We start from the raw sequence: 13003 nt of genomic DNA, 5'->3' as shown, positions 1-13003 counted from the left end.
TATAAACCCAAAATGGGTTTTTGGTGATTCAGATAGAGCATAAAAAGTTGGTTAGTAACTTCTAGATTAGTTTTTGCGTTAAAATTTTAATTTCGGAGATATTGGGCGGCAAAGTCAATTTTTTTAAAAAAAAGTAGCGCGCAATGGGGGACTGGGAACCAGGAACACGTCCATTTACTTTACTATGAAACATAATACAGTTCTAGTAAACAAATTGGAAATATCTGGCCATTTTTAAATAAAAGTTCTTGAAATGTCGAGCTCTAGTTCATTTTCGAGTGTGAATAGCAATACTGCTACCATTATGCCATATGAAATGGAAGACGAGCGTAAAGAAAGCGAGAAATGCGACGCAGAATTCGATCCTGATATTCCGGAGGACAGCCAAATGGATGACAACACAGACCCCGAGGCCTACTTTGACGAACCTATCGCGGATAATGTTTGGCTAGAAAATTATAACAGAGCGCGGGAAGAAAATAACCAAACAATGGCAGAACTAGAACTCCGCTGGAATGGAAGAAAAACTTTAACTTCCTGGTAATTTGCGTATTATGTCATTGTGATTTATCGCAATATTCCAGTAGCACGTGGTATAAAAATTGTATTAAAATTTGCTTTGTCTTTGTTCAACTGAAGTTGTATATTTTTTCGTTAGGTGCAGTTGTGGTAACTGTAGCATTGAAATGCTGCAAAATGCTAAAGAGTGTCGTTGTTGCCACGAAATCGAGGGTTGCGCAAAATTTATTGATGACTTTTCTGAGGAGTCAAGTGAGGAACAGAAATTGACTTGTATAGTTAATCATCCTGGTTTTCCAGCTGTTTGCTTAAACAGATGGTCGTTGGAGCTTGCTGCTGACAATTTCAAAACCCGTCAGGGTCATAGATATAAGCAAAGTGGCTCAAAACAAAGGTATGTTTATTCAATAATAACAGACACAACGTGGCCTTTGTCATCATTGTCGTGTTTATAATATTATTATCATCTTAATGCAGCCTGTGAAGGGGCATCTGAAACTGAAAGAATTGAGTTATACCAAACACACCCTGGGGTAGTTGCATAAACTTGGATGCCCCTGGGAAGAATTGAAAAAGCTGGTTTATGATAATTGCAGTAAAACTGTATTATTACATAGATTGTTAAATTCTGACAGGCTTACTCTTAGTTGCCCTGTTGTGACTGCCATTTGCTATTGCACAATGCATTACTGTTCATCAGGCTCAAATAAAAGGAATGATCGAATTTGGTTTGTAATCCCTTAGATTTCTGAGAGTTGTTGCCTATCGACAATTTACTCGCATGGTGCATGGCCGATTAAGGGACAAAAGAATTCCATTGCCTTCTTGTGCATACAATGCTATACGTTTAACACATAAACCCATGGATGGTGCATTCACTGGCTATGAAGAACTGGAGACAGATGAAGAAAGCGAATAATATTGCTTTGGTTCAAATGTAAATTGTGTAAAAATGTATGAACAAATGCAAATAAAAATATTGTTAATCTTTTTTATTTTTTGGACAGTCAACAACATTTTTGTGACCTTTCATTGGCTGCTTGCACAGCCTACATTTTGGTGCATTTCTTTGTTTTAAAGCATGACTTTGGGTTCCAACTTCAACAGTGGGAACTAAAAAGAGGAGTGGGATAAAATTTAGAATGCATGGTAAACCATCATTGTACCTATATTGTTATCTGATCTTAAGTGTAAATGCATCAACAACTTCTAAAATACCTGGGTTTGTTGGAGGAACATCAGAAAGTTGCATTGCATCCCTTGTTTTCTTTTTTTGTATTGCTTCTTCTCTTGACTGCTTACTTAGCATGGTATTCATGGGTGGTGGTGTTTTTTCGTTTAGGTCATCTATTGCATCTTCCAGTTTTTTATTCGCAATAGCCTCTAACATGGTTTGATATATTTTATCCACATAATCTATAATATATATATATATATATTAAAGTGCCTTCTACATGAATCCTTGGTTTGTAATTATCCAATCAACCTACCAAAGTTTTGCTTTACTGGAACTTTTCTGACAACTGCTTCCCCATTCATGAACTTGGGATAAACAACATTGTATTGTTCAACACCATTTTTCAATCTTGCTTCCCGAGACAGATTCTGATTAAAGTGCATGACTGCTAATGCATGTCTGCAAAAAATGACACTGCTTTATAAGTGATACTTTTAGCACTCATGTGGCAAAGGGTGGCCTCCTGGAAATTTATTTTCCCATCATTTAGGTAAATGTCACATCTTGTTTCAAACTCTTATTTTGGTGATATCAATAAATTGCTAGAACAAAAAGTAAGCATTTAAACTGTACATCATTACACTATCTTTTGAATGCATACAGTAATTACCTGCAAAACATTCCTCTGTAGGTATAGCCTATCATCTTGGGAGAGAATTGGTTCAGCACAGAATGGAATCCTTCTAGGCAACTTGTTTGGTCCATTGGAGATGCATGCTTTATTCCTTTTATCAGCCTTTTGTTAGTAAGAGATGACTGCATTTTCTCATAGGCAACTGAATCTAAGAATATGTCACAACATAAACAGATTGTACATAAATACTACCATAATATTGACACACATGCATATCACCATATTATGATGATAAAAATAGTATTGCATGCACTTCAACAAACCTTTATCTAACCATTTCCGTGGCTCAATTGTCTCTTTATGCCCACATTTGTTGAACAACGGATTCTCAAGATTTTTGTGCTCATTAACCACATGACTTAAAAATGATGAGAACTTAGCCCAAATAACTTCACCATTCCCATCATGTGTAGTTCTTGCACTCCAGTATAAATGGTTAGTACAAGGCTTTATCCATTCAGCAACTGCTTCACACCCACTCACTTTTGCAACTTTTGTGAGTACTTTTGTGACCTCTGATAAATAAAGAAACACAAAAAAAATCACTTTAAAAGGGTTTAGTGAGTGACTCACTTGGTTGTCTTAGGTTCTCACAGTTTGTGATAGCAAAAAATGTGTACAGCAGATTGTAGTCAATATAAACATCATACTTTTCTTAAGATGCCAAATGTCAAAGTAATGAGTGATGTTTGACAACTTCTCTCTCATATGCTTGGCTATTGTTGAGTGTCTATCAGATATGAATGTCTTCACCACAAGACTTAAACCAAGTATATATTCCATGCAACGACAAACCCAGCATATTCCATTGCTGGACTACTGCCAACTTCATTTCTCTAGGAGAATAAAAAACACAGGTCATAAAGGTAGACACAATCTAATGTTATCCCTAGTTGATTAAAAGTGGAGGTGTAAAAACATACCTGTACAATCGCAAAATGGATTATAAAAGGTACAGTGCAGCAGAATACAGTGTATGCACAGTACTTTGCACTGTGACCCATACTGTCATGTCGGCCATCACCAGCGATTACTATTTCCCCATATCCTTTTACTTTATCCACCAATGCAGCCTGGTACTTTTTCCAGTGAAGATATATTGATGGAAACAATATTTCCTACAAAATATAAGACATATACTGTATTATGTAACATACAAACTAAACCTGGCAGTACAATATGCATGCATGTTCTATGTTTTATAACATTGCAACATACTTTAAATACTTACACGTTGATGTTTGAAGAAAGTTGTTACAGAAAAACAGGTCATGCCCATGTGCTTCAGCACCCTAAAAACTTTAGTTGCTGATGTTCCTGCGACAAGGATTCCAAAACTAAGCAACAAATTGCCAGCTGCAATTCTTGTCCCAGGAAAATAAGGTTGACTTAGCCATGTTGTTTGTTTTCCACAATCAGGGTTGACACATGTTGTTTTAACCTCAGCCATTGTCCCATGAGAGTTAACCTCAACCAATGTCTTGTCACTTTTGCACACACGGCAGATTTGAAAGAGCGTCAATAATTGGGTAAGGAATACAATGAACTTTGGCTCCCTTTGTAAACCGTATTCCTTCACAGGAACCCTAAAAAAGTTGATTAATTAACATTACTGCTGATGGACAAGCAACTATTACTAAAATGAGTCATTGGGTCAATAATAAATACAAAGCAAGGAGGCCCATCACAAAATGTTGTTAATGAAAATGAATGGTTCAATCTGGCACAGCAAATAATAAGCAAACTAAGGAAACTCTTGGAACTAGTGTAAATTAGTTTGGAGAAAAGTGTGTATGTATTGGGGCCAGATTGTCAAAACTAAAATGGTGGCAGTAAAAAAGTTCGGATTACAACAAGACTTGTTAATTTACACATGAGTGCAGATTTCCTGTCAAATAATGATTTGCAAAAATTAGAGAACAGTTGACCTGCATTTTCTTACCTATGTGAAGGCACATTAATGTCTTCATCAGTATCAGTATCTGCTGTATCTGTCTCTGTCTCAATTTCTGCATCTTCATACATATCATCAGAAGGCCCCTCTGTCTCATCTTCAGATTTGTGATCTTCCTCATCATTGCTCTCAACTTCCTCATCATCATCACTACTTACACCTATTGTAAATTATTACAGAAACATATAAGTGTGGTATACTTACAAAAGGCATTATTGTATCACCGACACTCTATGCCATTTACAGTACATTATATATGCTTTACGTTATTCTTGTTTCCTTGTGACACAACTATAAGGATGTATATTGCAACAACACCTTATGTAATATAAATGTTTACCTGTTGCACCCCTAAGAATATCCAATTCTTTTCTCACACCTGCCAGCTTTTGTTTTGATGTTTCCCAACAGTTACGGATTCGCTTGTTTTCCTTCTTTAACAAATCACAATTTCTGCACTTGTGTGGTGACGTGGTGATGGCCCAATCTAGTACAGCAAAGGTTAATTAACCCACTCTTGTGTTTGCTTTATACATGTGTGCCTGAACACCACCATAACCTATATATTACTATATATATATATATAGCTAGAAGCCTTACCATTGATTCGTGTTCCATAACATCCGTCGGGAAGACAACACTTTCCGTCGTAGCTTTCAATTCATCAGTTACGCCAGAATTTTGACGAAGTTGTTGGCGATTCTGTTATAGTCTCGAATTTGTCGAATGCAAAACATTTTTAAGTGTTTAAAAATATTCAAATTGTGCGCATTTATTAAATATATGCACGAATATAAAGAGCGCATTGGCACAGTTATGATTTAATATCCCTTAGCTTACCTCTCTTCGCTTCATGCGTTTTGTGCGTTCACTTTCTGTGCTGCCCAAAATTTGATTTGCTTGCAATGTAGGGTACACAGAAACTCCCAACTCATCCCTTTTTAGTCTAGGGGTCTTATACTTTGAAACTGTAGCAACCGTACTCGAAACAGTCGTTCGTGAAGTGCTTTGAGCAAACAACTGATGAGGGTGTTGGCGTCCATTTGTCTCTTCTGCGTCGAATGAAGTTCACCCATATTCGCCTTCGTTTCGCTGCTACGGTCGCGTTTTCGTTCCAAAAAGGTATCTGGTATAGAAAAATACCATTCTCCGCGTCTGCCGTGTTAGAACACCCAAAAACAACGCAACGTTCGGGCATTTTAAGCAGAAAACTCTCAAGATATACAGTCTCGCAATACAAAAGTGTGATTGCTGTAGAAGATGAGTTCCTGGGATCCAGGCTCTTTGGTGATATTTGCGTCGCGCTACTTTTTTTTGAAAAATGGTCAAATTTTGCTGTTTGAGCCATCGTAACTCCGAAATTAAAATTTTAACGCAAAAACTAATCTAGAAGTTACTAACCAACTTTTTATGCTCTATCTGAATCACCAAAAACCCATTTTGGGTTTATAAGCACTTTAAATAATTATTTGCTTAAGTCTCAGTACATATCATCTTTTTTAATATAAAATAAATCTTTCTATTATTTTGAGAAATATTTTCTTGAGTAATTAGAAATTTTCCTTATATATTAAGAGAACGTTCTGCACAACATTTTTTCGTTATGAATATTTTCGTTATGAAGTTTGGGCTAATGTAAGAAGATTTTATTAAACTATGAAATCATTATCTCTGTGCAACTCTTCTTATTTTAGTAATATTTTGAAGGAAAAATTCTTGAGAAAATAATTAAGAAAATTATTATTATTCTAACAACAAAATTTGGACTAATTGTAACAAAATTTACTCAAACAAAGAAATTATCTTTAAATATTCTGCTTACCTATTATGGGCTAATTTGCATTTAATCCATACATAATGGCCTTCGAGTTTTACTATAAAATACATTGAGTGAAAATATAAAACGTCGTAATGTCAGAGCCACGGACTTGCAGCACTGTTTGCCGACCTCTAGATTGATAGAACGGCTGTTTAGAAACGTTTTGGTAACCGAATCTTTTACCTTGGATATTTCTGCAGTCCGCCAAATTTAAAAATATATTACCCAAAATTTTGGCCGTGTTCTCTGAACGAATTTAGAAAATCGCTCACATTCATACGAACATTTCGATTTGAATTGTTGATGAATTTACGCGTAATATACCAATTAAGAAATTTTGTTAAAGATATTGTCTTTCGTATTCGTAATATGAATTTTCCTGTACGGTTTGGTCCAATTATCAGTCTCATAAGGCAGTTCAACCATACAAAGCGTATATACACATTTGAACACAGTCAGTTGGCGGAAGGTAGAAACATCGAAGGTAAGTAATTCGATCATTAAAGCGTTGTGATCGGAAGACAACAGAAAAAAAATGATTTTTTGCTGCGTTCAATAATTCTTCGCTTAAGTCTCGGTACTCATCACCAAACACCCTTGATTTTGTTGTTGGTTTTTTAGGTATATTCACCTTTCTTAGTGACATTTTTAATATAAAAAGAAATCTTTCTGTTATCTTAAGAAATATTTTCTTAAGAAATAAGAAATTTCCTTATATTAAGAAAATTTCTTTACAAAATTGTTTTCGTTATGAACATTTTCTTTAAGAAAACTTGATATAGTGTAAGAAAATTTTCTTAAGCTGAGAAATTATCTCTGCACAACACTTTTCTTATTTTAGAAATACCTTTAAGGAAAAAATTCTTAAGAAAATAATTAAGAAAATTGTTATTATTCTAACAACAAAATTTGGACTCATTTTAACAAATTTATTCAAACTATATAAGAATGTTGTTAAGATTCAAACTGTATAAAAATGTTGTACACATTTTTGCACTCCTTGCAGGAAGACTTACCCCACAATGTAAACACATTGCAACTTTCTGGAAGATCCCAGAATGTTGTACACATTTTGCACTCATAAGGAAGACACCAGAATTATTGTTGTACACATTATTATATTGCACAGGCATTATATAATTATTTTTTTTTTAAGAGATTTTATTCACATCTCAACAATGATATCTAAATACTTTAATTCTCTAACGTACATGAAGGTGGTTAACGTGTCCTATCTGAGATTCAATCCCTAACTAGCAATGAGGATCCTAGAATGATGTGCACATTTTTACATGATTAGTTATTAAGCAATTGTTCTCGCAAGAAAGTTTGAACTCATTTTGAAAAAAAATTCTTAAAATGATTTTTGTTTCTTGGAAAAAGAAAGTGATTTTTTGCCGCGTTAAATAATGATTTGCTTAAGTCTCGGTACATATCATCTTTTTTAATATAAAATAAATCTTTCTATTATTTTGAGAAATATTTTCTTGAGTAATTAGAAATTTTCCTTATATATTAAGAAAACGTTCTGCACAAAATTTTTTTCGTTATGAACATTTTCGGTAAGAATGTTTGGGCTAATGTAAGAAGATTTTCTTAAACTATGAAATCATTATCTCTGCGCAACTTTTCTTATTTTGGTAATATTTTTGGGGAAAAATTCTTGAGAAAATAATTAAGAAAATTTTAATTATTCTAACAACAAAATTTGGACTAATTGTAACAAAATTTACTCAAACAAAGAAATTATTTTTAAATATTCTGTTTACCTATTATGGGCTAATTTGCATTTAATCCATACATAATGGCCTTCGAGTTTTACTATAAAATACGTTGAGTGAAAATATAAAACATCGTAACGTCAGAGCCACGGACTTGCAGCACTGTTTGCCGACCTCTAGATTGATAGAACGGCTGTTTAGAAACGTTTTGGTAACCGAATCTTTTACCTTGGATATTTCTACTTTTATATATCGTTGAGAAGCCGAGAAAATACCTCATTTTAACAGGAAAAGTTATGCAATATACCTCCTCAGAAAGACCCCATAATGTTTTACACATTTTTGCACTCCTCAGGAAGGCCCTCATTTTTGCGCCTCCCGAAAACCGTATTGCAATGAATATAATATATCACTTTGTTTAATAAAAAGTTTTAATCTATTATACAGAAGTTTTCGAATATTCTATTTAAATTTGATTGTAAGGAAATTGGCCTATACTTTCCTAGTTTTTATTTATCATCACTCTTAAAAATTGGCACAATTTTTGTGTCTTTTAGTTGAGAGGGGTACATGCCTATTTTAATTGATAAATTCATAACGTCTGCTACCGGTTTTGAGATAATAGTTCCCGCAGCTTTAAGACTAGCAGTTGGAAATTTATGCAATCCGGTTGCCTTATTAGTAGGTAATAATGATATTTCCATTTGGATTTCTGAAGGGGTAACAGGATCAAAATAAAAGAAATTATTAGGCGGGAGATGTTTTAAAAATTCACGGAAGTCATGCTCAGAACAAGGCCATTTATATTTGATATATTTTGTCCAATGGTTGCAAACTTCTGTTAAATAGATTTGAAATTTGAGTGGGATCGTTTGTTACACTCCCATCATCTGGTCTTTTCAATGTAGACATATTACATTTGCTTCTTCTTTTGTTATTAATTAGGTTACTTGTCCCCTGCCAAGCTCTCATCATATTATTCAGAAATAATTATGATAGTAATTTGTCTTACTTAGTTTTGTTAACGTTGCTATTTTGTTTCTAAAAAGCTTATACTTTTTTCCTCTCCAGAATAAAATAATTTGTTCTGAATTCTTATTGATTTAAGTAAACCTTTCATTATCCATGGTTTAAGAAGCTGTTTAGAAACGTTTTGGTAACCGACTAACCAAATCTTTTACCTTGGGCTGTTTAGATTTGCGCTTTGAACGTGTTACAGTTGGGGCATGTTTTTTTTCTATTTTATTTATTTTAGTGTAGAACTTTGAAAATCTTTTATCAATATTGAGAGCATTATTCGCGTTTGGTTGAAATTCCACTGTACTCATTTTAAGTCTTTCAACTCGTGGAGTATTACATATGAAATTTCTGTAAAATATTGCAGAATTCTAACAGTTTTGGAGAGCTCGCCAATATACATGCACGCGTGTTGCCTGACAGCTGTGACTGTACACATCAGTATAAATATGGTTAATGAAGGTTAACACATCCTATTTGAGATTCCATATGAAACCAGTAAAGAGGACCCCAGAATGATGTGCACATCTTTACATGATTGGACAAGCAATTATATTATTCCCCCAAAATTTGAGCTCAGTATTTTAAAAAAATTAACGGAAAATCATCTTAAGTGGATATCTTTAAAAGGCCGGTAGTCGTTTTACAAAAAAAAATTCACTCGTAGAAAGAAATTATATAAAAGCGAATATATTTGTAGAGTTGTTAAATTTGATGCCTCAGGCACGAATCCGTATGCATGGGCATTTTGTCGACGCTGGCTAAATAAGCGCAGGCTCCTTTCCAATCTTGGGTTGTAACTGATTTTGTACTGTTTATTCTAGCATTCACATCCATCTATTCCATGTAAGCACAACAAGTATTTTATGTGAAAACAAATTTATTGCAAAGTTTGATTGTATTCTTTCCATATTTTAGAATAATTTCCATAATTAAAAAATCAAGCTAAGTCCTTCAAAAAAGAGCGCCAATTCGCCGATCAATTACTTCGGTATGAAAAATTAGATTTGTCGAAAATAATAACATCCTTAATTGTTAGTTTTAACGCAATAATAATCCACTCCCAGCAGACCTCCCTTCCCTTAGTGGAGAATCCATAAAGCTGAAAAGGTAAGTAAGTAAAACTTAAAAAGTAATACGTTTTCGTTGCTGATCAGGCTTCCCACATTGCGGGCTATTTTCAGCCCACAACCAGGCGTCTCTTCGGCAATGTAATGTATTCCAATTTGTCTTGATTTTTTGTTTTCTATTGGCCCATTTTGATCGCGTGTTTTGCCCCCCTACAAAACATGTATTCTCCCCTATTTATTTCATACTAAAGGCGGATTTCCACATATAGCGAAATCGTTCGCTAGCAAAATATTTGCAAATTTTCTTTTGAATTTTAACAGCATGAATAAATTAGTGCGACTTGACTGTTCTCAATTCAAAAGAAAATATGCAAATATTTCGCTAGCGAAGGATTTCGCTGTAAGTGGAAATCCGCCTTAGGGCCTAAAGCCCAGATTCCACGGGCGAAATTTTTAAGCGAAATGCGAAATATTTCGCTTGCTCCTTTTGAATTGTGAGCAATCAAGCAGAAGTAATGTATTCCAGTGGTCACAATTCAAAAGAAATTGGCGAAATATTTCGCATTTCGCCGAGAAAAAGCGCACGTGGAATCAGGCCCTAATTCCACGGGCGGTTTTTCTCGGCGAAATGCGAAATATTTCGCCTGTTTCTTTTGAATTTCGACCACTTGAATAAATTAATTCTGCTTCATTGCTCACAATTCAAAAGAAGCAGGCGAAATATTTCGCATTTCGCTTGAAAATTTAGCCCGTGGAATTAGGGCTTTAAGGCGATTCTCCATTACGTTCGCTCCGCCCGCGCGGGCGAAGCGCGCTTTGTTTTTCAGGCCGGTCACGGTCGCATATGCAGAATTTCAAAAGCCGCTTCGCCCGCGTGGGTGAAGCGGACGGTAACGGAAAAAATATCGCTGGTGGAAAACTGCTTTAGGTTGAAACGTCGAGAAGTGTTTTGTCTATTTTTAGTATTTTAGGCAGTTGTTATACCACATTTGATGCTAAGTTGTTTGAAGACGCTGCCACGCTGCTCCCTGGTTTTCAGGTATAATTGCACTGATGAAGGCCCGGGTTAACGGACTGAAAGCTTTGCAGTATTAAATACTTACGTGGTGTACCTACAAGCTAATTTACTTATTTGATGTCAACATGCAAACGTACAAGAATATTATGATTTTAATCTATTACTTTACTAGCCCCCCCATAACAACCGATTTGCTAAAATGAGCAGCTTAATTGTTAACAAAAAAATTGTACAAACGCAATAACATTATCAGTATACACATTCCTGTCCTCTATAAAGTTAACGCCAATATGATTATTTTTTAAGCTCAAGTATGTTGTGGCAAATCAGGCCAACTTGTGGCGGTGTGGCGGATTGCGGAATTCGTCTGAATTGCAGGACGTGAATGTGAAATGGGCCCGGTCATGTCTAAAAATGTAGTAAGCTGAGTAGAATATCAGATTTATTCCTGGATAGCTATACTACAGCATGCACAATTTTAATTTAATATACACCAAGAACATTAAATCCCATGCTGCCGGCAAACTCGTAATAATTAATAAATAAAGACTTTTTAATAAATTAATAAATAAAGAATTATTGACTGAATATATTTCAGTCAATAATTATATATAAGACGCGCCGACGCATATAATAGCTATAACCGTCTAAACCTTGTACCCTTGCAAGTGAATTTAAATCGTGGAAATTCTCTAGGTTAAACAAAGGTGGAGTTAAAAAACAATGTGACATAAAGGCGTACTATAGCAAGTTACCTTTACGGATTCGTTAGTCAAAAGACTGAGGTTTTTTACAAAACGTCCACGCGGAGTCGCGGACTGGCTTTACTTTATAGCGACTATACCGTACAATTATTATAAGCTATTCTGAAAAACATTGTAGAGACGCCAGGCTTTAATATTTTTGCAGACTACGCTAGTAATTATCAGTTTCATACTTAAGTGTTTGTTTAAAACACGGCCCACAGTTTTGGCACTGAATCAGGCCAAGGTGATATTACGTCGCTGGCAGAACATTTCATCGTTCTGTTAAAAGCATATAAGTTGATGTGTGTGGAATTACGGCAAATTGTTTAGGCGTGCAGCAAATTATTTGCGTGTTTTTCATCGACACAAGTTGTATACTGTCTGAGTAATCCGGAGTCTGAGTAGTCTTCAAATTGTGTGGCAAATACAAAAGATTCCGGTTCCTTTCCCTATTTTACATAGCAAGTGTGCGATTGTTTCAATTTACTGATTTAACCGTATTCCATAAATTATATAGCAGTAAAACTAAGTATATAGCTATAGTATATGCCAGTCAATATGTAATTAGTCTTATGACCTATACTATGCTATAGTATAGGTCATAAGTATAGGTCATACGCCAATTCATACATAATTAGTCATCAAATAGAACTAAAATATTTGCGATTTCAAACAGAAAATTATCGCAAAATCTTCATGAACTTATCCTGCGAAAAGCTTTTATATGTACTAGAAGTACTTCACAATTGATGTCAAAGTTTTGCAAATTAAGATTTAGAGATCACTGATCGCATGCCATGAATGTAAAAATTGTTGTGGCAAACCAGGCCAACTTAGGATGGCGACGGAAACTCGGAAAGCGGAATGAACAGTTTTCAAACTTTCCGGCTAAATGTCCATATATGCTTTTAGAGTGTCTGTTTTCCTGAAGAGGTTCGAAGGTGTAAAATTTTCTGCAGACTGTGTAACAAATGAACAAAAATTATTATGAATATTACTAGAACTAGATATAATATCTTAAACATGACTTTTCATCAATTAAAATTTTTAACACCGAGAAAAGAAGTGTCAGGGGAGACCTAAGCCCCTGCAATATTTCAGATATAATTACCCCTGGGCCTGGATGTTTAGAAAAAGCGCTTTCATAATATATTTTAAAGACTCTATATAAAGGATAAATTCCATTCAGAATTGCCGAAATGGACTTGTCAGGGGCAAAACGTGAACGTAAATGAGGGAACGGAATTTACAAGAGGCGGCGATTCTCT

At 34.8% G+C, this 13003-nt stretch overlaps 1 protein-coding gene and 1 pseudogene across 1 annotated transcript; one reads left to right on the top strand and one right to left on the bottom strand.

Moving 5' to 3' along the window:
- On the top strand, nt 1-1464 carry LOC114541046. The gene is made up of 3 exons (XM_028561036.1): nt 1-540; nt 659-913; nt 1264-1464. Exons 1-3 carry the CDS (start codon nt 254-256, stop codon nt 1436-1438), a joined length of 717 nt encoding a protein of 238 aa, XP_028416837.1. The 5' UTR covers nt 1-253; the 3' UTR covers nt 1439-1464.
- A 10-nt stretch (nt 1465-1474) lies between these two features.
- LOC114541045 lies at nt 1475-4809 on the bottom strand (annotated as a pseudogene).
- Nucleotides 4810-13003: the final 8194 nt, after the last annotated feature.

The sequence above is a fragment of the Dendronephthya gigantea genome, unplaced genomic scaffold (genome assembly GCF_004324835.1).
Source record: "Dendronephthya gigantea isolate DGI-Jeju-01 unplaced genomic scaffold, DenGig_1.0 000262F, whole genome shotgun sequence".
NCBI classification, from domain to species: domain Eukaryota; kingdom Metazoa; phylum Cnidaria; class Anthozoa; order Malacalcyonacea; family Nephtheidae; genus Dendronephthya; species Dendronephthya gigantea.
This window is presented reverse-complemented; position numbering and strand designations above follow the sequence as displayed.